The 25,622-nt window shown below is 37.0% G+C and overlaps 1 protein-coding gene across 1 annotated transcript in view; it reads right to left on the reverse strand.

The window, feature by feature from the left end:
* The window catches only part of LOC134536504 (uncharacterized), a 225,934-nt gene that overhangs the window by 40,145 nt on the left and 160,167 nt on the right, over window positions 1-25,622 (reverse strand). The window contains exon 4 of the mRNA XM_063376226.1: window positions 8,394-8,527. Coding sequence (XP_063232296.1) covers window positions 8,394-8,527 — 134 coding nt within the window. The remainder of the gene's footprint in view (window positions 1-8,393; window positions 8,528-25,622) is intronic.

Genomic DNA, 25,622 nt, shown 5'->3' on the forward strand with positions numbered 1-25,622 from the left:
GTGATTTAAATGTAAACAGGCGCGGTACCAGGTTGATGCGAGCAGATATGTGCTGGGTTGTAGCACAATTAATCTGAGTGGGTGCTAATGACTAGAAGGCTGCCATGTTGTGTAGTGTAGCGTGCTGTGTACGCTAACGTAATTAATTTCGTTGTAACTAAATCTTTAATCTCTTTGTTAAATTATTTATTATTAATTCATTTGTTATCCGATTTATTATTAATTTATTTGTTAAATATTTGTTTAATTAATGTTATCCTAGTGAATAAAACCTGTGCTTGAATGGATTAATAATGTTTCTTTTCAGTGCATAAATCGTTCCCTACACTCCCTGTATGGGGAGAAGACTTGATCTCTAGTACCTCGACTCTGCCTAACTAACCCCCCCCCCCCCCCCCCCAATGTTATAGGTTATTTATTGTGTTGTGTATAGGTGTACGCGGGACGTCTGACGGAGTCACGTCACCATATAATTTACACTTTTAATAGATTCATAACATTAATCATAAAAACAATTAATTTTTTTTTCTAATTTATATTCCTGTGATAGAGAAAATCAAGTAAAAATTTTTCACTTTTCAAAACTGTTTCTAGAAAAACAAATCTTACTTCAGGATTTGGTAAAATTACATATATTTACATATAAAATTATAGTAATTAACGATTTTTATCTTACATTTAAATGTATTTATACAATTTTATTTTAAAATACACTTTTATTGGTAAAAATGTGCTGTACATATTCGTAAAAAAATTTTAATTTGACTAAATAAATGAGAATATTCATTTGCGTTTTCATAAAATGTCAGTAAATTAAAATATTTGTACATTTTTATGGCATTTAATGAACACGATATAATGTAAATTATATTCATATGGGTTTATTTTATTTTTAAATTTATTTATTAGAACCCAAAGTTTATAGTGTGCGTAGATCAGTGAAAATTCCTGTCCTAATATTTTTATAAACATTCACTTTTTTTCACGCGATGACATTTTTACAGGAGTGTGGCAGAAATTTTGAATGAAAATGCTAAGTCGTTCTCCCAAATATCAATAGCTATCACGAAGGCAAGCAATTTCAAACTTATTTTAGACTAACCGTCAGGAATGATTACACTAGGTAAGCTCACAAGGTATTGAGCGGAGATGTTTTGGATATAGTTTCTACGTCACACGATCATGCACAAAGACTTTAAGTGGTGGCATCTCTAATATCAAAGTAGTCTCTGAAACACTAAGGTACCGACTCCCTGCTCTCAAGTTTGGGCCATGAAGTGTTATGATTGAACCCACGACCCTCTCGTGGTAGGCGAATAAGTAGGTTTATTTTCGTGCGCATTTATCAGACACTTGTTTACCACTCACAAGGTAGCAATGCGGCTAGTATCAAAATTTTTTAAATTTTCGTTTATAACTGGTGCTATATTACTAAAAACTTTGCTCAAATGCACCAAACACAACAAAATCAAAAAAATTTAATTCAGCAACACTAACGGTTTTCATTAAAATAATATAAATAAATATAAAAAATACATATCTATTTTAATCGCTACCAAAATTTAATGTAACTTTTTTTTAATTTTGCTACTTATAATTTATATGTTTAAATTAAAAGAATAACGTAAAATTTCAAATTTAAGGTTAAAATAAAATTGGCGAAATCTTAAAATGGTAAATTTTTTTAAATTTTTTGTTACTTCTTTATATTAAAAAGTCAAAATAAAAAATTCTCGCGTAGCTGCCATGCGCGTTAGTATTAAAACTTCTCACTTAAATAATTTCTCTTGAGCTATAAAACTATATAGTGAATATTTACCTTAAAAAATATATAAAACCATCAAGGGAGTATCACAATTGAGGTTTAACATTTGTTTCAAACAGGGTGCCCAAACACCTCCCAGTTCACTAACTCCCAAACCACTTTTCCTTTTCCAGATCGAAAACCCCGACTCCTGAGCGTTGCACTTTTTCGTTACGTTCTGATGAGTTATATAGTCTTTACTTCAATCTACCGGCTGTGAACGAGATTCAGTTGATAATTATTTATGAAACACGTCATGATTGCCTGAAAGAAAGGGTACGCGACCATTCTGGCGAGGCTCGGGTGTGTCCCCTGATTGGCCGGAACGCGCCGTGCGGGCGACGGGGTGTCACGTGACTTCCGCGCGTGCATGGGAGAGGGGGGCGGGGGTCGCCCCGCGGCGCCCCGACAAAGCAGCCAATTGCGTCGCTACCCGCAGGGGTGTTCACGGCTGTGGGCGGCGGAGGCGGGAGGAGGGTGGGGTGACCGCCTTTGTGGGACAGCCCTGCTGTTGCGAGTCGTGAATCCCAGGCACCCACTGACCCCCGGTCATTTCCCGAACATGCACGAGGTTTCCCGCTCGCTCGTGAAACCTCTCGCGTCGCAATATAAACAAAACAAACTATTTTGCGATTTTTAATATTTTTTCAAACCTATTTCTGAGTATCTTAAATGTAGCTGAAGTAACTCAACCAACCTTTCATTTTGGTCACGATTACCTAAACGCGCGAAAACCAAACATTCGGGAAATAATAGAATGAACAACAAGAATTGCGAGAATTAAAAAAAAAAACTTGCATCATTAAACATTGAATTCCATTCCCTTCCACAAAGTATAATTACTTGACTTTAACCATCGAATCCGCATCGATGAAATGGTTAATTTAATATATGGTAGCGCATATCTCAGACTATACGTACAAATACTACATATGATTATGTCTTTAAGACAAAATGATGGCCACAATCACTTTAATTAACAAAAAGGTTGAGAAGTTGTGGTTTATTTGTGGATTTAAAAAATATATATATTTTTTTTTGGTCTAAAAGATTTATAAGAACTCTGGTAGTAAATATAAACACGACCTTACGTGAACAAGGAAGAGTGAGTCTTACATACGTTAGGAACCAACACCATAAACAAAGATATGTGACATTCATTAGATGAAATTAAGATGGTGGTCTCCACTAAACAAAAACTAGGTGGCTACCACCAACCGATCCTGGCGGTGCCTGCATAACGAAAAGTGAGAATCTCGGAGTATGGTGTTCGATGATATAACCGTAACGAAAAGTGCAACGCACAGGATTGGGGAGCTCAATGATATAATCGTGACGAAAAGTTCAAAGCAAAGGAGTGGGGCACTCGATGATAGTGTCATCGTGTTTCTAAATCAAAATTTTACAAGTGAATATTTTTGTAAATTTGATTTTTTTATATTTCTGAGTTAATAAATTCTAGAATTTTTAAAATGGCGGAACGTTCTAGAAAACAAAAGGGCGGATAAAATTCCAGATAGCCACTGGGTCCAAAGTTCAAGATCATCCAAATTGGCCGCCGCAAGTGACATAATACAAAATGGCAGCCGGAAATGACGTAATCAAAGATGTCCACGGGACGTGACGTAATCCAAGATGGCCGCGAATCCTGGATCCCGACCCGGTCGGTGTCTCCATTCCAACAAAAACTATCTACGTACTTTATTGAAGCCACAGCCGAATGTTATAAAGCTTACAGCACATGCCACAATCGCAATTATAAATCCTTGCATCATTAAACAGTGATCCACGTAGAAATTTATTTTACGTGGTGGCATATTAAAACAAAATAAACATTACGCACGCTAAATAAATATTGAATTCCATTACTCCCACAAACTGCCCTTTTGTACGAGATCAAAGAAAAGTTTTATGCTTTTGGTAAGTGGCCAGTAGCAGCCAATTAGGGAACAGATGACATATGCATAATTTATGTTCATTTAACTTGTAAATAATGACTTACTAAAAAATTCAAATTTGTTTTAATTATTTCTTTTTTTCAGAAAAAAAACATATATGACCGTAGAAACGTATAATTTTATGATGCTACCTACATAAAACGGGAAAAATTCATACAAGTTGGTAAGTATCAATTGGGCTTTTAGGCAAAAAATAATAAGAAAACAGGTTTGCTAGAAATTTCAGAAAAGTGTCGTAATGTTTTAAATTAAGTGTATTTTTAGTTCAACTTCAGCATGCTGAGCTCATTTTTTGTTTGACCAGTAACCAGTAACACGTTCTAGATACTACAGGGTGGCCATTGCAAACGTTACTACAAAGAATCTACGTGAAGTCGTTTTTTGTCCAGCGGATAGTTCTAACCATGTTTGCGGGACACCCAAAACATTGGATGAAATGTGGTGTCCGCATTCGGGAAATGTTTTTTCTAAGTACCGTAGTTTTAAAAGGTTGACGTGTTTAAATAGGACTTGATGTAAGCTTTTGGACATACGCCATTGCTAAACAATGGCGTATATCTAAAAGCTTACATCAAGTCATGCACTCCCATTGCACAAATCTTTCAAAGAGTATTTAAAAAGGGTTATTCTAATACGTACTTAACTAAACATCATCAGACGTGGTAAAACATAATTTCAGCCACGTCCTTGGTATTGCAATATGGTGATGGTGAGGTAGAAAAAGAAGTGAATCGAGGGTTGGATTCATGTTTTTTGAGGCTTGATGATAAGTGCGACGCTCGCTGGTGCTTCTAGCGCACTATCGCCCATAAGCACAAAGCTGTAGACCCACGTGTAGTATTCTCGTCATATGTAGAGCAAATATGGGATCTGAGTGGTAACCTTAACATTATAAGGAAAAGAAATGAAGAAGAATGTGTAATGAAATTCCCTTTAATGCTTTCAAGAATCTCTTACAGGTTTTTTTCATGCCTGAAAAATACTCTGAAATCATGTGTGTTTAGCAATTTACATTCATCTAAAAATACAGTTGGAAGTTGTCAGTAGATGGGATACTGTGACTTAGGTGATCCAGTATAACCATTATCTATTTTTTTTTGTGGGAGTATTATTTGTAATGTAATTTTTTGGAATTTTAAAGAGAAAAATGTTTGTCACACTAAAATGTCAGGCAAATCGCAGACTTTTAGTACTCCAACGTTTACACATAGAATTTTTAAGTAACAGTTTCGCTTTAGAAAAGAAAAATGGAAATTTGAGTTACTGTTTTTTTTATTTAATTGTTTTAAAATTTAAAAAAAAAGTTTGATTTTTTTTTTACTCTTTTGCCCTCAGCTAGCTATCCTTAAATGCCTTCCGTAAACAGACCACACTCGGATATCTTGAGTAGATTTCAATTTGCATGGTTTCTTCTGAAGCTCAACACACCATCTGTGTGCCCCAGGGACAAAGACCCTCCTTATCGGAAATTAAAAGAAGTAGATAAAACACGCGAAAACCAAATTACAATATAATAGCAATTTTATTACATAATGTTACAAAAAAATTCATATTGGAAATATTTTTGTAATCCTAAGTGGGCAACATTATTGCATTTCCTCCATGTTACAGCCCTCATACACAGAAATTGCAGAAATTGTGCTCTCAAATACAACCTACATATATTTAAATCCAGTTTGCACACACGTACCTCTCTAAGTAAGTCTTTCCTAAAATTTTGACATGTGTGTTTCATGTATTTATCATAATTAATATGTATGTACTTATGAATTGTCTCAACGAAATCAAACAATTATTGTCATAAGAAAAAAGTATTAAAACAATTTAATACAAATAAACTATACTAAAAATGTTCAGTTAACTTTTCTCAAGCAAAAACAAAACTAATTCTAAATTCTATGTGTAAACGTTGGAGTACGAGTGTCAACGATTTTCTGAGATTTTAGTGTGAGAAACAATTTTGTATTAAAATTTCCAAAATTTATATTAAAAATAATTCTCACTCGTAAAAATTGACTTAATGATTATACTGGATCCCCTCCTTCATCAAACCCTGGCCTCACTGTTGAAATTTACAGTAAATTTACAGACTTTTCAATGAAGAATTAATCTGAAATAAACATAGAGATATTCATTGTTTCAAATAACTTAATCTCCTTAGAAACTAAGGCAAATTTTGAATTACGAGTTGTACGTTTAATTCTAAACAAAGATAACATAACGCGTGCACAAATGAAGAGTGTACTTACCCAGTTTTAGTAGTAATTCAAGAACATTAATTTGGATTCAGGTTCAAAGAAAGTGTGTGATCTGTTTCTGTAGATTACCGAAAAAAAAAGCAGTAAAATTTTCGACGGTTCATGGGGATAATTTGTAACCAGTATTATTCGTAGATTGAAAGTGAAAATTTTTTAAAAGTGTACAGCCCTGGTGCCCGGGTAGGCGGGGCACTTTAACCAAGTCACAGCATCCTCATCTCCTGACAACTTCCAACTCCTTCCCTAAATGACGGCCAATGAGAGGCATCGTTGGGATGAGCGACGCTCGCAGTTTTGCAACCAGGACGCTCTTAAGAGCCCCGCCTACCCGGGCACACACACGGTGCGCAGAGCTTCAGGGAAAACAACGCGATTTCACATTTACTCGAGATATGCGAGTGAGGTCTGTACTTACGAAAAGCATTTTAAGAGTTCGCTGAGGGCCGAAAAAGAACTTTTGATTTCGGATTAAGTTTTTAAACTGTATTTTTTTAGAAGAGTGAAAATGGCTAAAACGCGTGTTTTCGGAGTAGTTTTTAGACGTAAAACAACCGGTGCAGATTCTTGAAAGCAATTAAGAGACATGCATCACACATTTATCTTCATTTCTTCACCGTATAATTTAACGGTCACCGCTCAAATTTCACAGTTATCCCGTAACGACGAGAAGACTGCGCGCCAGTCCAGAGGAGTCACCGCGCTAGAAGCACCAGCGATCGTCGCGCTTATCATCCCGCCTCACTAACACATATACAACCCTGACGAGGCGGGCCCCTTAACGGTGGCAACGAGGTGCGGGGCTTGTATCTTATATATTTAAACGAGCAATTCTTGTATATTTATAATCTGAATCTCGGAAACGGCTCCAACGATTTTCATGAAATTTAGTATGCAGGGGGTTTTGGGGGCGATAAATCGATCTAGCTAGGATTCATTTCTAGAAAATGTCGTTTTATGCGTGTTTTCAATAAACAACTAAATCGATAATCAACTTATACATAAATGACTCTTCCTGACATCTATTGACGAGCAATAATACCATTTTTTTTTAAATAGGGAGCAACTAACTGCTTTAACGACACGACAACACTAAAGCTACTCCAGTAGATGGCGTTTTTAAGCAACACTAAGCCAATGAGTGTTTGGTTTGAGGTTAGACCAAGAAAATCAATAGTTTACTTATATTATTTGTGTCTTTTTAACTCATGTGTTCACGTAAAAATGCCTAAACGATCTTTGAAAAAAAAACAGCTTATTATTATGTCGGTAAGTTCGAAAATTTATATTCATATTTCATCAGTATGTAATTCATAGAGACCTGTAAAATTCGCGGATTCATTTCGCGATAGGATAGAGTCCAAATACTTTTGACATTATTTCGATTCAGTGATTGGGCCACAGTTTATCTGAAGGACTCGAGGGCAAATGAAATATCTTTAACAGAAGAATTAGCGGATCACGATCATTCCAGTTAACAGGTGTTACGAGTCGGTAACCAATCAGCAGGTGTAGCTAATTTGCACGAGTGCATAGAGGATCATGGAGTCTATCCTTTAGGGATTTGAAATCGCGAGAATTTTACCGGTCTCTAGTAATTCATATTTAAATATAATTCATAAAAAAACACAATTTACCAAAAAAAAAAAATGCCGAGAAAAGCTCGGTCGTCCAGGTGAACTGCAGCGCGCGACGGAGGCAGTGTTACCAGACGTACGAGAATTCTCGTATTTGTACGAGAATTTAGAACCTGTGTACGTTGTACGAGGTAAAGTTGGATCTCGTACGCTTTTGTACGAGAATTTTAAAGATCACTATTACTGTTGGTTTTTTTTTTACACGGGTTCTAGTAAGATATATTAGTTTTATTGTATAATTTGGTCAAAACAAGTGTATAACATTTCTTTTGTAACTTAATACCATTAAGTGAAGTTCCTGCCCGACAGCGTTGACTTGTGCCAACGTCTATTTGTCTAGCACAGAAAATGATGACCCAGAGTCAGAATAATGTTAAATGCAAAACCCCTAACTCACAATTTAGAGAATTTTTGTATGTTAAACTAACGAAAAAAAAAAAAAACTGGATATTTTTTACGGAAAAAAAATTTAAAAAGAGTGAATGGCAGGAATAATTGTATTGTTGTGAATAACGTTTTACTAATGTAAATCATATGATTGTGAAAATTGTTTAGTTTAGATTTGTTAGGCTAGTAACTCAAATATAAAAATATTGTAGAAACATTTAAACTTTTGCTTTTACAAATACCATTGTGTACGAGATTTTCTGTGTGTCGTACGAGAATTTTCGCTCCTTGGTACGAGACATTGACATTTGCAATCCGGCAACACTGGACGGAGAGGGGGTTCGCCACTCACCTTGATGCCGTTGATGTACCACGCGATGGCGGCCGGCGGGTAGGAGCGGTACGAGCTGCAGTTGGCGCTCACGTAGCTGCCGACCACGTACGTCGGCGACACCCCCTCGATGACGGGCCCGTCGTGTGGCAGCGCTGGCGAGCACAACCACAACCACAACAACCACAATCAAACACCGTCGTCTGGAACCTCTGGGCTCTCTGGGGGTTGCAGCCGCGTCCGAGGCGAAGACATCACCGTCCATCAGCGAGCAGTCAGCTGCTGAGGTTACTGCCTCCGCCTATCCGTCATACTGCCTTACTGCCTTACCGAGGTTTCTTAAACTCGCTCGGTGCATTGCTAGGGACACCCGTATTTCGCGAATACATTTCGTGTCAAGGTATTTCACAAAATACTGTAGCTTTTTCTAAGAGTCATGGCTAGAGCCACGGAAATTTCGCGGATTCATTTAGTCTCAAGCTAGAACGCAAACCTTCCACACTGTCGCACTGTGCTCATGATTGGACCGCAGTTATCTGGACACGCCCCTCTACGACCGTGAGCCAACGATGAACAGCTAGGAGAGAAGTAAGCGAATCAGGTAGTGCCAAATGACAAGGATAAAAATGTTCTCGCTAAGAAATCAACCAATGGGAAAGTAAACATGGGTCGAACACACCTATAACTTTGAATTCTATCCTGAGGCCAGAGGAATCCGCGAAATTTCCGGGACTCTAGTCCTGGCAAATTGTGAGGGTGCAGCAGTACGGTGACCACATTCTCATTTGCCCCGTCAAGAGCGGGACGACAACCTCTCACCGAACTCAGCCAATAACCGCAGGAGAAAAGCTACAGTATTTTGTGAAATACCTTGACACGAAATGTATTCGCGAAATACAGGTGTCTCTATGCATTACTACAGACCGGAAAAATTCGCGGGTGCAATGACTTCCAGGATAGACTCCAATATCCTCTACACATACGGGAAAATGCCAACTGTTCATTGGCTGCTGACTTGTGAGTCGTCTCGACTGGATGGCCTGTGGTTAGACACTTTTACGAGTGAGGGCCTCTAATTGGCCCTCAGTCCTCCAGATTAACAGTGAACCAAAGACAGAAGCAGCACCAAGGTATAATTATTTGAATTTTTTGCATAACACGAAATGAACCCGCGAATTTTTTAAGGTCTCTGTGCATTGCAATTCAGAGAGCTTGCCCCCACCCCCCCCCCCCGGGTCAACGACGACAGGCACAAGTAACATTTCTCTAGCATTACACTACAAGCCAGCGCACACACAGGCCCGTGTGCCAAACCTGTCCCGCGAGACACGTGAGTCTAACAAATGTGTGGGGTGCCCCACACATTTGTTAGACTCACGTGTCTCGCGGGACAGGTTTGGCACACGGGCCTGTGTGTGCGCTGGCTTGTAGTGTAATGCTAGAGAAATGTTACTTGTGCCTGTCGTCGTTGACCCGGGGGGGGGGGGGGGGTGGGGGCAAGCTCTCCCACCAGTTAGATCGGGCCAACTGACGTGATGTGGATTCCGTGAAGGTGAGCTTTAGAGGCTTGTGAGTAGAGACCCGGAAATTTCGCGTATTCATTTAGTCGCAAGCTAGAATGCAAACCTTCACACTCTCACACTGTGTTCATGATTGGCACGCAGTTGTTTGGAGACGCCCGTCTACAACCGTGAGCCAATGATGCCCAGCTAGGAGAGAAGTAAGCGAATCAGGTAGTGCCAAATAACAAGGATAAAAATGTTCTCGCTAAGAAATAAACCAATGGGAAAGTAAACATGGGTCAAGCACACCTATAACTTTGAATTCTATCCTGAGGCCAGAAGAATCCGCGAAATTTCCGGGTGTGTACTTGTGAGTGTGCTGAGATTTCAAGCGACCTAGTTAAACTCGGGTGTGGCGTGTGGTGTAAAAAACTGTACGACCCGCTTCCAACGAGACCTCTAGGACATTAAAGTTATTGGAAGTTCTCTTTTGATACTCTCGCCGGAGAGGGCAGTGTTTCCCAATTGGCTGCATCCGTGGACCAATCAGAACCTCTCCTTTCTTCTGGTTGGCTGGTCGTTTCGACCAATCGGAGGTGTAATTCTGTGATTGGCTGGGAAAGCTGGCCAATCATTAGCTTCTACTCTTCTGGTTGGCTGGCCAACCAGAAGAAAACTGTCTGTTTTTTTTTTGTCTGCAGAGCTCGCTTGACTCCACACTACACACTACTAGAGTCCCGGAAATTTCGCGGATTCCTCTGGCCTCAGGATAGAATTCAAAGTTATAGGTGTGCTCGACCCATGTTTACTTTCCCATTGGTTGATTTCTTAGCAAGAACAGTTTTATCCTTGTTATTTGGCACTACCTGATTCGCTTACTTCTCTCCTGGCTGGACATCGTTGGCTCACGGTCGTAGAGAGGCGTGTCCAGATAACTGCGGTCCAATCATGAACACAGTGCGACAGTGTGGAGGTTTGCATTCTAGCTTGCGACTAAATAAATGCGCGAAAATTCCGTGGCTCTACACACTACTCTTCTGACCAGGAGCCACTCGGTGATATCTTCGCCTCTGACGCAGCTACAACCCTGAAGACAAGCAACTAAAACCAGCACAGGTTCACAGTGAGAAGAAACGACCAGAAATAGGAAAACCAGAAACTTTCTCACATAATGTAGCGTTCAAGTAGTACAATAACAAAATAGAATTTTGTGTCATTATTATACTTTCAGAGGTGTTATTATTATTATTTTTAATATTGGTTGTGTGTGGAGAAAGTGTAATATTTATTTACAATCGGTTGGTCTATGGCAGGAGATAAAAAATGGACTCATATTGTTTTTAGCATTTTTAAGACTGTAGAATATTTGACCAAATCTGTTATCGATTAATTTAATTTGTTTGAAGGTTAAATATTTTGAGTGTAGGTTCAAAACCTTATGTATACAGGATACGAATGTATTGCTCTTTCTTCATTGTAAATATACTGATAAGGTGCAGAAGGTGGTGTTCATGGAATGAAATTTATTAATAATTTCGGATATATTTTTTTTTTTTAACTTTTCAGACATTTTCCCAATGGTACGTGTTGATTCAGAAAGTTAGTGTCTGGGTATTTCACTCGGTGGTTGAGTGTAGTGTTGTGTTCATTTGACAGAGCTAGATATGACTAAATGAAAGGAAAAATTACGTAGCTTTAAATGTAAGTCTGCTACATCATTTTACAAATTGTCTACAAATACCTGGTTAACTAATTTCGGAGATTTTTTTCAAGACCATTTAGAAAACCTTTCCAACAGCTTTATTTTGCCTAATGGTGATTTTCAAATAAATATACAACCAAAAAAATTTTAATTAATAATTTTTTTTTACAATTTGCACAAACGTACTAGTTAACATTTTAAGTTATATCACTGAAACATTTTCGGAGATAATATCCGCATGATTTTAGTGTTCAGTCGCCAACTATTTTTTTAAACTTGCGACTATAAACTAAAGATATACGTCAAATAACAGAATTAAATTTAGCAAAACGCTGCTAAAAATTAGATTACTGTGACTTTAAACACAATTTCGGTTAGTATAGGGACCTTTTCGGACTTTTGTGACCAGTACTTCCCTTTCCTTAATTTTTTGTTGCTTTCGGATCTTCCGTGATAACCTGATTCAGGCAATACAAAAATTATTCATCCTGTACAGATTAAACTCAACCGTAAAAAAAGTCCGGGAGCCTATAGTGAAAACCCTTTATTTTAACTATTTGTGGCCATATAATAATTAATTCAAACGTATTGAATATTATTTCCCTGCATATAGTATTCACATAGAAAAGATTTAAATATTTCCTTGTCTTATAAATGACTTATTTCATACTGGCTCTAGAAACATGGTTTAAATAAAAAGAGATACTGTGGGTGATTTTCTTCGGTTCAATCATTATTTAAAGTAATACCGGATTCTTTGTTTTACATTGAACAAAAAGTAGTTACATGGAAGCAGTAACAGAAATTTAGTTTAAGGAAGAGAATATTCCCTATTAGCAACATTTTAAACCATTTTTTATAATTTTTCAACATGTTGCACCATCTGTTTTATAGTACCAAAAACCCATCAGATAGATGTCTCTTCAACAATAAAATATGTATGTAGGTTTTGAGTACAATTGTTTAGTTGCTTCAACGATAATATCTGTCTAGTTTCTGTCTAGACTAGGTTGGGCACGCAAAAGGCCCAGTAGTCAAAGTGAACAAGTAAATTAAAAATAAATGAAACCTTAAATTAATTTTATTAACAGTGAAAATAAAATTTCTACATTAAAGTGAAAAAAGTAACATACTAGCAAAATACCTTTATTGATACACAAGGACTAAATCATTAGAAGTAAATCCAAAGAAATATTATTGCATAATCTTATTTCAAACATGATGGAATTTTCGAAGTTGCAATGAAATTCATACATTACAAAAAGACAGTTCTGTTAGAACATAATGAGTTTAAAAAATGATAATGTTCAAAATACCAAAGTTTAAAACGACGGTAACTTCAAGACTCTTTATAGTAAACTCCGAAACTTCTGGTGAAAACGACTCGATATTCATAAACATAAACTTGAGTCATGGCGGGATAATGGGAACGAAACTACGACACGTAAGTGAGACGTGTTATTTTTTCCTGGTAAATTTGTCACAAAACAGCTAACCATCTCCCTTTATTTACTTGGTATTTAAAATTGGAACATTTCCTCGACTTGTACAAATACAATGCACGCATGCCTTATTAGAGACTCGAACCCAGAACTACGGAGGTCAGTGAGGGCTTTGTAGGAGCACATCTCGCTAACAGCTCACGAAAAAAATGCGAGAACGCAAGGACTAAACATGCAACGAACGAAATAAAACTACCGTGGCATAGAAAAAACGTCACCTGCACTAAATACTTGAAACTGTAGAACTGTAGAAAAAAATTGGTTGTCTGTGAAGTCGGTTTACGGACGATAGTTAAACGTGACAACGTCATAACAAAACATTGATGAAATGATTGCATACTTTTATGAATAAAATTGAATCATTTTTATTGAATTATGACTATTTTGTATGGAGACAAAGAATGAGTGAAATGAAATTTACAATTTAATTGATAAATTGACTTTTAATTGCACACATTAATTCAAATATGTTTATTACTTTAACGAACAGATTATTTTAACTATGCTTTTATACATGTTTGCTATTTAACTTCTTCCAATCTGTGTTATTCTGTTAAGGATAGAACGATGATAGGAAAAGTGGGAAACGAATGGGAGTGTTTCAAGTTTAATGGGGCTCGAAAAAGTCAAATCGATGGTTGTTCCAATCGAGTGGAAGATAGATAAATTCAGCGCAAGCGTACAATGAGCGTAACGGGACACAGCGTGACGGGACGATTGGCGTTACGGGACACTTTTTCGTGCGTGCAGCCGGCGTTCATCGATTTATTAGACATTGTTATGTCAAAAAAAAATCATTGGCTTCTTTTCATAAAGCTAATGTTTTCATTAAAAATTGTAATATTCTTAGTAGTTGGATCTAAACAGACATTTGCATTTACTATATGTTTTTTTCATTAGTGTGAAAAACTCTACTTTAAGAGTTTTCGGAACACTTCACTTCAAATATACGCAAAAGGCTGAAACGATAGTCGACACGCATGACTTTGAAAGTTGAACTACGTTTGCATTAGGCTTTTGTATATTGCATGATTTATAATATATATTTGCAAATATCGTCAGTTATCTTTTTCGACTTGCGTGTTTGCGTTTATTATTTTTTGTAGTTTATAAACCTGGTATAACAACACCAGCATTAGCGTTCGTGGCATAGTCCATTCAGACTCATTTCAAAAGTATTTCTTTTATCAAACTTTGAATAGAAATCACTAGCCAATAACTGTCTATAGTTTACAGTAAGCTATGACCGGTTTACAGTTGGCAAAAAAATAAAATAAAATAAAAAATACTTACACGATTTAACGGCATGTTCAAGGTTGTACTTCTGGTAAGGTAAGTCAAAGAGAATTAAAATTTTCTTTTTTCGAAACACTGTAGTGTGGAACGGTATCATCCCATTTTAAGCGAAAAAAAATCAGTGTAAAATTTTAAAATAAATTTTTTTTTAGTGAACTTAAAAAATTTATTCCGCCATTTTGATGTTATAGTCACGTCCGCAATCTTTAATATCCGTAATTATTTTGAGAATAACTCTGAAAATAATATAAAATATATTTTAAATATTATTTAAATACCGTTTTATAAAATATTAATTTAAAAATGAACTTACGTCATGGAGTCGTCGTTCTAACTCGGCGAGAGCAAAAATAAAATTGACATCTTGTTTTCGTCACATAGAGACCATTTTGAGCAACAAAATAACATGTCACAATAGAAATTCCCAAATATTTAAATTGGATTTAAATCACAGGTGAAATTCAAAGAAAATACAAGCTAGGAGTATACATGTTTTGGGTGCTTAACACTGTCATTCAAGTCTGTTGCACCGGTAATTAAAATGTATGAATAATAATATAAAATGTATCAGCATGCACTGTACGACAGGCTAGCCAAAATGAGAACACATACAGTGTGCGGAGCTTCAAGAAAAATAAAATACGCAAATTGGAAACCGCTCGAAAATTCCGAGTGGTGTCTTTTTACGAAAAGCTTTTAAGAAGGCTTTGATGGCGAAAGAGTAGTTTCTGTTCCCACACATCGTTTGAAAACTTTATTTTCAGGAAAGTGAAAAGGGCTGAAACGCGTGTTTGGACATGAAACCCTCAGCGAGGAGTCTTGAAAAACCCCAGGGGCCTTGCATTAAACCTTTTATACAGGGTGTGTCAACGTCCGCATGATTACATGGTGTGTGTGGAGACTTTGTTTTTAGTTCATCTTATTTTTGCAGTCCAATGGCGTCGCCTGGGAGGGGGGGCGAGGTAGGAGGGGCAGTTGTCCCCTCCTAGAGCCCTATAGATTCAAGAAAATATAGCCAAATTCAAAAAAATACATAATTTTCCCACAACTTTCACCCCCCCCCCCCCCACCCTAGGCCATCGGTATGGTGACGCCCTTGTTTGGCACCATATTGGATAGGCGCCCAAAAAATTGGCTGAAGTGTTGTGTTTGCATTGTGGGGAACAGTTTTTAACCGATGTTCGCAGGCTTTCACGGCCATTGTCGGAAGTAGCTTGGCTTCTGGGTTGTAGCCGTGTCCTTGGCGAATAATTCACCTTACGTTTCGGTCGACATTGCAGTCACCATCATTAGGGAGCAGTTACCTACTGTTAGGTAACCTAAAGGTAGGTAACTGCTCCCTGATGATGGTGACTGCAATGTAGACCGAAACGTCGGTGAATTATTTACCAAGGACACGGCTACAAACCAGAAACCAAGCTACTTCAGTTTTTAATCGATTTGATTTATATAAGTGGCAGTTATTAACAACGAACGATGATTCTAATCCATACTTACTAACCATCATCAAAAGTGATCAAGAACTATTTACGAAATATTCTGGGCGGAACAATATAGTGATGATGAGGTTAAAAAGTGAATAAACTTCAGCACAGCATGCCCGACTCCTGACAATTCTTAACTCCGCAATATAATGCCAAGTTTAACCCGCGCAAATCTCATAGTTGGCATCTGCACGACGAGAAGACTGCGCGCCAGTTCAAAAAGAGATACCGCGCCAGAAGCACCGGCGAGCGTCGCACTTATCATCCCGCCTGCAGTGATTTATGGTGATCCCGCGGGAAACCACCACCCGAATGTGCCCGGATTCGCGACTTAATAGGTGGAATGTGGCCACCGAAAATGCTGTGCGTCTGAGAAATGCCTACACCAAAAATTAAGTTTTAAATATACAGAAAACTTAGAAATGTGTTTAACATTATAAAACAAATGAAAAATTAACTTTACAAACATGTTTAGTTTATAATTAATGTAATGTTGTATAAAAAATAGTAGCGTGTTAATTATAATTGAAAATATTATTCTTAGGAATAATTTTTTGACAATGTTGAATTATGTTGGTAGAAATGAAATAAGCATGGCTGCTTTATGCACATGTGCAGAAGTGTGCACGTGAGAATTTTTTTTCTTGGTAATTTAAACTTAAGTTACGCTTTTCAGTAATAGTACTTTGCGGCTATGCAGTTTTTAATTTTTTGAAACAAAATATAAATCATTTTTAAGACAGTGTTATGGTTGTTCCGTAATGCAAAAAAAAATATACGTAATTTCAAACATTCGTGTTGAATATTCCCAGAACGTCCACGAAAACAAATAATCAAGGTTGCCAACATTTAAATTATAAAATTGAACGACTTTCAGGTTGTTAGGTGGCAGCTGATATGTCAAGAGAACAAGAGCGTCAGTTGCAGCATGTGGTTGCCTCGGGGACTCGAACCAGGACCCCCGCCGGTCGGGACCCGGGGGAGCCGCCCGCTGTTTGCGCTCGGCGCAGCGGCAATGATGCGCCCGCCACGCCGTGTGATTGGCCCGCGCCGGCCGCCGTGCAAATGTTTGCGTCGCTAATGGGGTGTCTCGCAACACGCGGTGTACCCTTTACCCCCCGCTGGGTTTACACCGTGGAGGGGGAGAGAGTGGAGATAGGAGAGAGGAGAGAGAGAAGCAGAGAGAGAAGGATAGATGGAGAGATAGAGGACGAGAGAGAAAAGCAGAAATAGAGAAGGAGAGACAGAAGCAGAGAGAAGGAGAGACAGAAGCAGAGAGAGAAGGAGAGACAGAAGCAGAGAGAGAAGGAGAGATAGAGTGCAAGAGAGAAAAGTAGAAATAGAGAATGAGAGACAGAAGCAGAGAGATAAGGAGAGATTGATAAGGAGAGAGAGAAGGAGAGATAGAGTACGAGAGAGATAAGTAGAAATAGAGAAGGAGAGACAGAAGCAGAAAGAGAAGGAGAGATGGATAAGGAGAGAGAGAAGAAGAGATAGAGTATGAGAGAAAAAAGTAGAAATAGAGAAGGAGAGACAGAAGCAGAGAGAGAAGGAGAGATGGATAAGGAGAGAGAGAAGGAGAGATAGAGCATGAGAGAAAAAAGTAGAAATAGAGAAGGAGAGCCAGAAGCAGAGAGAGAAGGAGAGATGGATAAGGAGAGAGAGAAGGAGAGATAGAGCTTGAGAGAAAAAAGTAGAAATAGAGAAGGAGAGACAGAAGCAGAGAGAGGAGAGATGGATAAGGAGAGAGAGAGAAGGAGAGATAGAGCATGAGAGAAAAAAGTAGAAATAGAGAAGGAGAGAAAGAAGCAGAGAGAGAATGAGAGATGGATAAGGAGAGAGAGAAGGAGAGATAGAGAATGAGAGAGGAAAGGAGAAATATAGAAGGAGAGAGAGAAGCAGAGAGAGGAGAGAGAAGCAAAGAGAGAAGGATAGAGAGAGAAGGAGAAATTAATATATATATATGTAGGCAAGTACAACATATGCTGGGGCATGGGCGTACCTAGGATTTGCTGGAGAAGGGAGCCAAATGAAGCTACAACAAGAATAATTTTTTGATAGTTATTTCTGGTGGTATCTGAGGGGAGTGCAAGGGATCCACCCTTGCCCTTTCACAGGTCTCAGAAAAACGTTGTTTCTCCCACCAGAAAAGTTTTAATACTTTTAAATGATGATTATTTAATACATATTTTTGTTTACTTGATGACCTTCAAGTGTTTATTTGTATAGCCTGAAATATACTTAGTAAATCTCTTACACTGACTGACGGACAAACAACGCAAAGCTCAAACTGTTGGGTCTAGAACCAATAACTTGCGCATAGGAGTTCATTACATAACATAGGTCAGCACCAAGCAAGTATTTTTCAAAATAAATCCCTTAAGGGGCTTAAAAAGGGGATTAAAGTTTGTGTAAAAGTTTTCTCATTTTCGAAGTCATAAATATAGTTATATGTGTTTAGGCTTCTGTTTATGGATAAAATTCAGTTGTATTTATTACAGCGTTTTTTTTTGTTTTTTTTGGTAATTTATCAGAACTGAATATCAAATAATTTCTCGTCGGGTACATGGATATTTTCTTTTTAATAAAACGTGACACTACTCATCATATTCAGTGGCCGTAAATTGAGCTATATATACGTTATTTTAATCTAGTTATAATGAGTTTTTTTTTAGAAGAAAAGGGGGTTCATAGCCCCCTCTTCCCCACCCTAAATACGCACTCGTGCTGAGTTTCTTCGGGTCTGGACAAAAACAACACCATAGTCTTGAAGCCCCAAAGATATATTAACTTATCAAGGTTCTACACTCTTACTTTAGTCCATCAATGAAATTTTCTTGTTTTCCCTGTTCCAAATAAAACTTTTCCTCTTGTCTCATCGGTAAAAAATTATTTCAACACTCATTTATTCCAAAAGTTACTTCAACAAACGAACGTTACATGTAGGATCGACTACGGAATATTTTCCTACACAATACGTAGTTTCCATTGCCATCAACGTTACGTAACAAACACTGCCAATCCGGAAAAAGGGCATGAATATATTCGTTTTATCATACTTTGAAACTATTTATTCATTTATTGTAATCACTCAAATCATTTAATTTGATTGTGCTTCCAATTAATAAATAGTTGTTTGTATACCTTACCTTATTTAATGTTAGTTAAATTAATATTAGGATTACTAACTAAACGCGAAATTTTAATTTTAATGTGTATCTGTTTTAAGATATATATTACATAATTTATTTAAAATTATTTAAACTGTGTCGTTGCAAAGTTATGTTAATTTAAGCTTGTCATCACATTGCATTATTTACCTGTGTGTTTATTTATGCTTCATGAATAAGGGGCCGTTTTATAAGGAAATAATAAAATAACATAAAACTACAGGAAACAAATTTTCCGCTTTTTTCATCACCGCGAATCTTCGTAATCGTGTGATTTTGCAGAGGCTGCACTCTTTCATGAAACTAACAAATAAAATAAAATAATTTAGGCACCGAAAGATGCCAACTTTCTTTTGCTATTAAAATTTTTGATTCGTTAAAGGAAAGTAATCAATAAAGGGGAATTCCTGAAGTTATTAAGGTCTATCTGCTACATTAGAGTTTATTACTGAAGGTTAATTTTGGAAATTACTTTAACTATAATATTACTGCCAACAGACATTAAGTTATGGTCTTTGAAAATCCTTAATACAATCTTTGCATAAATGAGGGAAAATTTTCAAAGTTTAATGTTCAATAGTTGTTACTATATTTAAAAAATGTTGCAATAAGCTGTAATTCTATTCCTATCTCTCGCCATTAACTAAATATTTCATGTCAGGTAAAATCAGAACAATTTATCTGTATCTCTTAGAAACTAAAACACACTTTATTTAACTATTAAATAGTGTACTGCCTCGATTAATTTGTGAGGTGATTGCAAAAGCCTACAATATAGAATTTTAATGTAGGTATTGTTTATAAGTTGCTACTGCGTAATAGTTACAAACAGTAAGTATTCATCTTGAAATGCAAGTGAGAGCAATCAACAAACGAAAAAAAAATTTCGTCGGAAATAGATTCACATTACCTCTCATTAGGTAAACAAGCAAGAACAGTGAGATTGTTTTGTAAACAGTCAGTGAGGGACGTTTAATGTTTTATTTTTTGATGCCTGCAACCCGTTCCGGAGGGTGAGATATTTTGGGAATAAATTTATTGTACTCGAATCACATAGTACTGGAAGGGTACCATATGTAACCATCTGTCCGTGTCTGTTGTACGATTTTATGAAGGTTTTGAAAGTATATTAGTTCTACATCTGAATTGGAGATTTAATTGTACGGGAAAAATTTTCCAAAATAGATCTTTCATACGGTAATGCAAAACCCATTTAAAAAAAAATACTTTTACAATCAAGCAAATATGATACCTAATCAACGCTCATAAACCATATGACATGTTAGAGTTTAGACAAGAAGCATGACTACATTTTATTTCAACACACCGTTAGCTAAGTTTATGTTCAGTAACAAATTAGAAAAAAATTGTTTAGTAAACAAATCCCTTTTATGAAGCCACGATTCAAGAATAACACCATAATTCATTCCCTGGATTCTTTGGAAATACTTACTGATCAAATTCAGATAGCTGACGATATGATATAATGAAACAAAGCTCCACAATTGCACTTTAATTATAGATATCAATCATATATATATTCCATTATATGCAAGCTTTATATTCAACTGTTGTATAACCATTATAAGATTAAATTAATAAAACGATTTGTGTAATATTTTACATGAATAAACTATTATAAAAAGATCGTAAGCTTAGTTTCAAGTAAAGCATCGTATAAACCATAAACAAATATTTATTTGGTTTCAAACATTACGAAAAAATATATAAATTTAAAATTTTTCTAAATGCTTAATTCGGAAAGATTTACAGTAAAGCACCCTTGTACAGGGATCGCCGGAGAAGAAATATTCTAGTTGTGGGTAAAATATTAAAAATCGGAAACCAAGTTCTTTAAATTTGCTACGAACACGTCTTTATTTGCCCGTTAAGATGCCAGAACACGTTTCTGACTTAGAATCGTTTCTAGATTTGTTTTACAAATCATATTTCAACTCCACTCTGTGCTAGTTACATATCATTTTGCTTATTGAAAATGACTTTTAACTAGCCATATCATATTTAGTTCCTTAAATGGCACATTTCCATCTTACGAAAGAATTTTATAATGCATATAGTGTTCTGTGATCCTTGTCCCGCTGTGTCTTTGTACGGTTTCAGTCATCTTGATTGTTATGCACATAAAATTGCATTTCCATTTCAGTTCTCTGTTTACCTTCGAGAGAAGATGGGTCTGCGTCTCAGATCATTACGGTGTCCTGGTGCACTCGATACTGCCCTCATTATTCGTTTCTGTCTTCTTCGTATTGGGAGCATTCCGGGAAGATTGGGAAACCTATACCATCACAGAGGATTATCTCTCACCACTGTGTCTGAGACAGTCAGTCACATGCTCGCGTGGCGAGGACGCACCACAACGCCGAAATACCACAACGCCGAACGTACAATAACGCCGAATGCCAAATTGACTACAACGCCGACAGTTAGAAAACTGCTGTGTACCACAACGCCGAATTACCACAACGTAGAAATAAATTAACGCCGAAAAATGTCATTGCAGGACTGCCACAAAGGTTAGGTTAGGTAAGGTTAGCACACAAATTCATTCAGTTGTTTTTCATTTTGCTCCTGCCCCTCCCCCCCCCTTCACCGCAGCAACATTTATCGGCGTTACTGTATTTCGGCGTTGTGGTACACAGAAGTTTTCTAGCTGTCGGCGTTGCGGTCAATTTGGCATTCGGCGTTATGGTTCGGCGTTATTGTACGTTCGGCGTTGTGGTAACGACCCGCGTGGCCCGTAAGTGATAAAATTGGGCCATATTGTTAACCTGAACGTCTTTTTATTTTTCTTCTCCTGGCTATGCCATACACACTTCACCGACATTCTTGATGAAAACATCTTAGCTCTCGGTATACGGCATTTGGTAGGATTAATTTCGTGAAAATGGAGCGGAAGACGAAGAACGGAAATGTGGGACAAAGTGTGTTGTTGTTAAATAAATTCAAATTATTTACACTTTTTAGAATTTTGGGTGGTGTCAAATAACTTTTATTGGCTATGATATATTTAAAATGATTTCGGTACTTTTTTTTATTTTTAAGATAAATTAAAGTCAGCTTGACACAACTTTAATTTGACGAGTGTCAATATTGTTGAAGTAACACATGAAGATAACCATTCTGTGAGTTATCACGAAACATAACATTACTCTGTTACGTTTATATTACAGATAAATGTGGCCCCCAAGCAGTCAAAAGTGCGGAAAGCTCAGTGGACACGTGAGCAAATGAGTGCAACCCGTTGTCCGCATAGGGCGTTATGTAAAAAAAAAATAATAAGTGTGGCATCAGAATTTTTGTATTCCTCGAAGAACATTATTGAATCATGCGGAAACAAGTAGGACAGACCGAAAATTGGGATCGTCTCCTGTCTTTGCCATAGAACAAGAGATAGATTTACGTCGAAGGCTCTTTCGGCTAGCAGATGTAAGTGTGCCTATCACAATTAATGTTTTGAAGAGAAGTGTTTATTCATTCTCCAAATAAAATGATATTATTGAACCATTCAACCCATTGAAGGTCAAAGCTGGACGCCGGATGCTGGAATTATTGCTGAAAAGTCACACAGAAAAATGCAGAACAAAACATCTCAATCCTGGAAGAGCTTCAAAACTTAATCCTTACGTATTCAAAGATAACTGTACAAACTCAGTGATTTTCATGCTAGAACGTGATAGTGCTGATAAACCTTATTTGATACACTATGTAGACGAAAAAGGTTGTAGATTGACAGTACACCACCAACAACAGGATTTGCTCGTAAAGATTTTAAAAGCACCAAAGCGTCGGAGCATGCAGAAAATATTGAGGTTGTAACTTGTGGGAATGCTAAAGGCTATTTTGTGCCACCAATGATTCTATTCTGAGGCAAACGACTGAAACCTAAATGGGAAGAGAACTGACCATGATGATCCTATGCTGTATTGTCACCTAAAGGGAGCGTGACATGTGGAACTTTCTCACAGTGGATTAAACAATTTTATAAATATAAAGCCAGTGGTGATAGAACACTGCTCATTTTTTATGGTGCTTCCTCATGTCTAGATGCGAATATTGTTTCAGCGCAGACAGACCTAACATAACACTGTTTTGTTAACCTAGCAACAGTACTCATGAGCTACAGCTCTTAGACAAATCAGTGTTCAAGTCATTCGAATCATTCTGGGATGACGAAGTCTTGAAATTTTAGATGACTCATCCAGATCGAAAAATAAGTCACAGCACATTTGGAGAAATATTTTCCACATGCCTATGACTTCAACAAACACAATCTTAGGATTTAAAACAACCGGGATCTACCCTTATTTTCCTAATATTGTCCCTGTAGAAAAATTTGCCCCTGTCTCTTTGACTGGCACTCAATGCACAGATTATGCTCCATATATAGAATGTGTCATAAGATAAACTTTTAAAATGATTGGGGAACATTCACCTTCTTCTGCATCATCGAAATCAGAATCACATCAATTGTCCTTCTGTGGAATTTTCTTTTAGGTAAACTGAGTCAGAACCTCCTGTTACCAATGTGTGTACTGCAGTTCGTGCACAGACTGCCACTCTTACTTCTTCAAGAACAAACATCCGCGCCCAGAATAAGTCCCATCGATTCTATAAACAATTCTGGTCGAAGTCAGCGGTTGGCCACACAAAAGTTTAAAACTCCAAAGACCCAGCGACTTAAAACCATCAATTCGAAGGCTGAAAAAGTCGTTTAAATCTTTATCTCAAGAAAGAATACTAGGAATAAAGTAAGTGATAAACCATGCAACCAGGATTTTTCACAGCCAAGCACCAGCGGAACTCTGTCACAGCCAAACACCAGGGAAACTCTGTCACAACCAAGCACCAACGGAACTCTGTCGCAGCCAAGCACCAGTGGAACTCTATCACAGCCAAACACCAGGGGAACTCTATCACAGCCAAACACCAGGGGAACTCTGTCCCAGCCAATCACCAGTGGAACTCTATCACAGCCAAACACCAGGGGAACTCTGTCACTACCAAGCACTAGTGGAACTTTGTCACAGCCAAGCACCAGGAGAACTCTGTCACAGCCAAACACCAGGGAAACTCTGTCACTACCAAGCACTAGTGGAACTTTGTCACAGCCAAGCACCAGGAGAACTCTGTCACAGCCAAACACCAGGGAAACTCTGTCACAACCAAACACCAAGGGAACTCTGTCACAGCCAAGCACCAGTGAAACTCTGTCACAGACAAGCACCAGCGGAAATTTGCATAGTAGACGATTCCAGACATATGATAGCTGGTACTGGATCCTTTGCGACCAAGATCGTCTTGCTGATATGCGAATCTGTGCAAGTTGCAAGCAGTATGATAACAATGCTGACAAAATTATACTAAGAGATCTTCTATTGTCCCTAGTTTACGTAAAACGTTTTTTGTGCTCCTGAAAGAAGGCTCTTCTTTAGTTTATAATAACTTCAGAGGTTATTCAGCTTCTAATGTCTTGTGTTTTGACAATTGTTTACGCATACGATCAGTGCGTTGGACAGCCTGATAAAAGAGATTTTGCATTGTCCCCCATGTGACTATTTTTATTTATTTATTGCTATATCCATATGATCTGATTTTTAAGAGTTGAATACTTTCAGAGGTTATTGAGTTCCTATTATGTTATACATATTTTAATAATTTATACCATTTCAACATGTATCAAATTTTTTTATAACTTGTCCATGTTAATATTATTGTGTGGCCTTAGTTAAAGCAACTAGCTCCTAACAAGGTAATTTGGCACTTATTTGGGGGAAAAAATAAATACATGGATAAATATGAACCTATTGGAATTAAGAATTTTTCAACGTGATTTGATTGGATCTAGCAAGTTAGGATCAAATTGTGTAGCTCCTATAATCAGTTAGAACGTTTTAAAAATAATCGTTAATCTTAAGGTGGCCTTACAATTTCACAATACATAGTCTCATCCCTAAACTCAAATTATCCTGATAACTTAGCGATTGTACGCGCGCGCTTGTTAACCTAAAGGAGAGTTCCAATTTGGCCACTGGGAATTTTTTTTACTTTTTACAATAACAATTTTATAATTATAATGTTAAATAATAGTATTGCACCAACAAAGTAAGTTTATAAGGCTTGTTTGTGGAAAGTATTTACAGATTGATTTTAATCGTCTAAGGAAAAACAAATTTAGAAAAGTATACTTGGTGTTAAAACATGTGTTTTCAAATGCTTAAGGTTAATATTTAAGTATTGCCATAGAAGTATAACATCTTAGTGTGCAAAAAACTTTATTTTATTAAATTTGAGTGAATTTTAACAAAATGGGCAGTATTTTCATAAATACATTGTAGTTAATCAACCCAAAGACGAGATCTATTGGTTAGAAAAATATCTGAATGATACCTGTAAGATACTTAAAAAAAAAACTTTAGAGAATCAAGAAAATATTAAAAATCTTTTACGCCTTGTGCCAACACAGTTTATAAATTGTAGGTTTATTTGAAGTTCCTATTATATTTTCCTATGACTATTTAAGTTAAAAAAATTTATTCCAGGATAGTTTCACTACCATAACGTTCACTTTGGCTC

Source organism: Bacillus rossius, chromosome 11 (assembly GCF_032445375.1).
Source record: "Bacillus rossius redtenbacheri isolate Brsri chromosome 11, Brsri_v3, whole genome shotgun sequence".
In the NCBI taxonomy this organism is placed as follows: Eukaryota; Metazoa; Arthropoda; class Insecta; order Phasmatodea; family Bacillidae; genus Bacillus; species Bacillus rossius.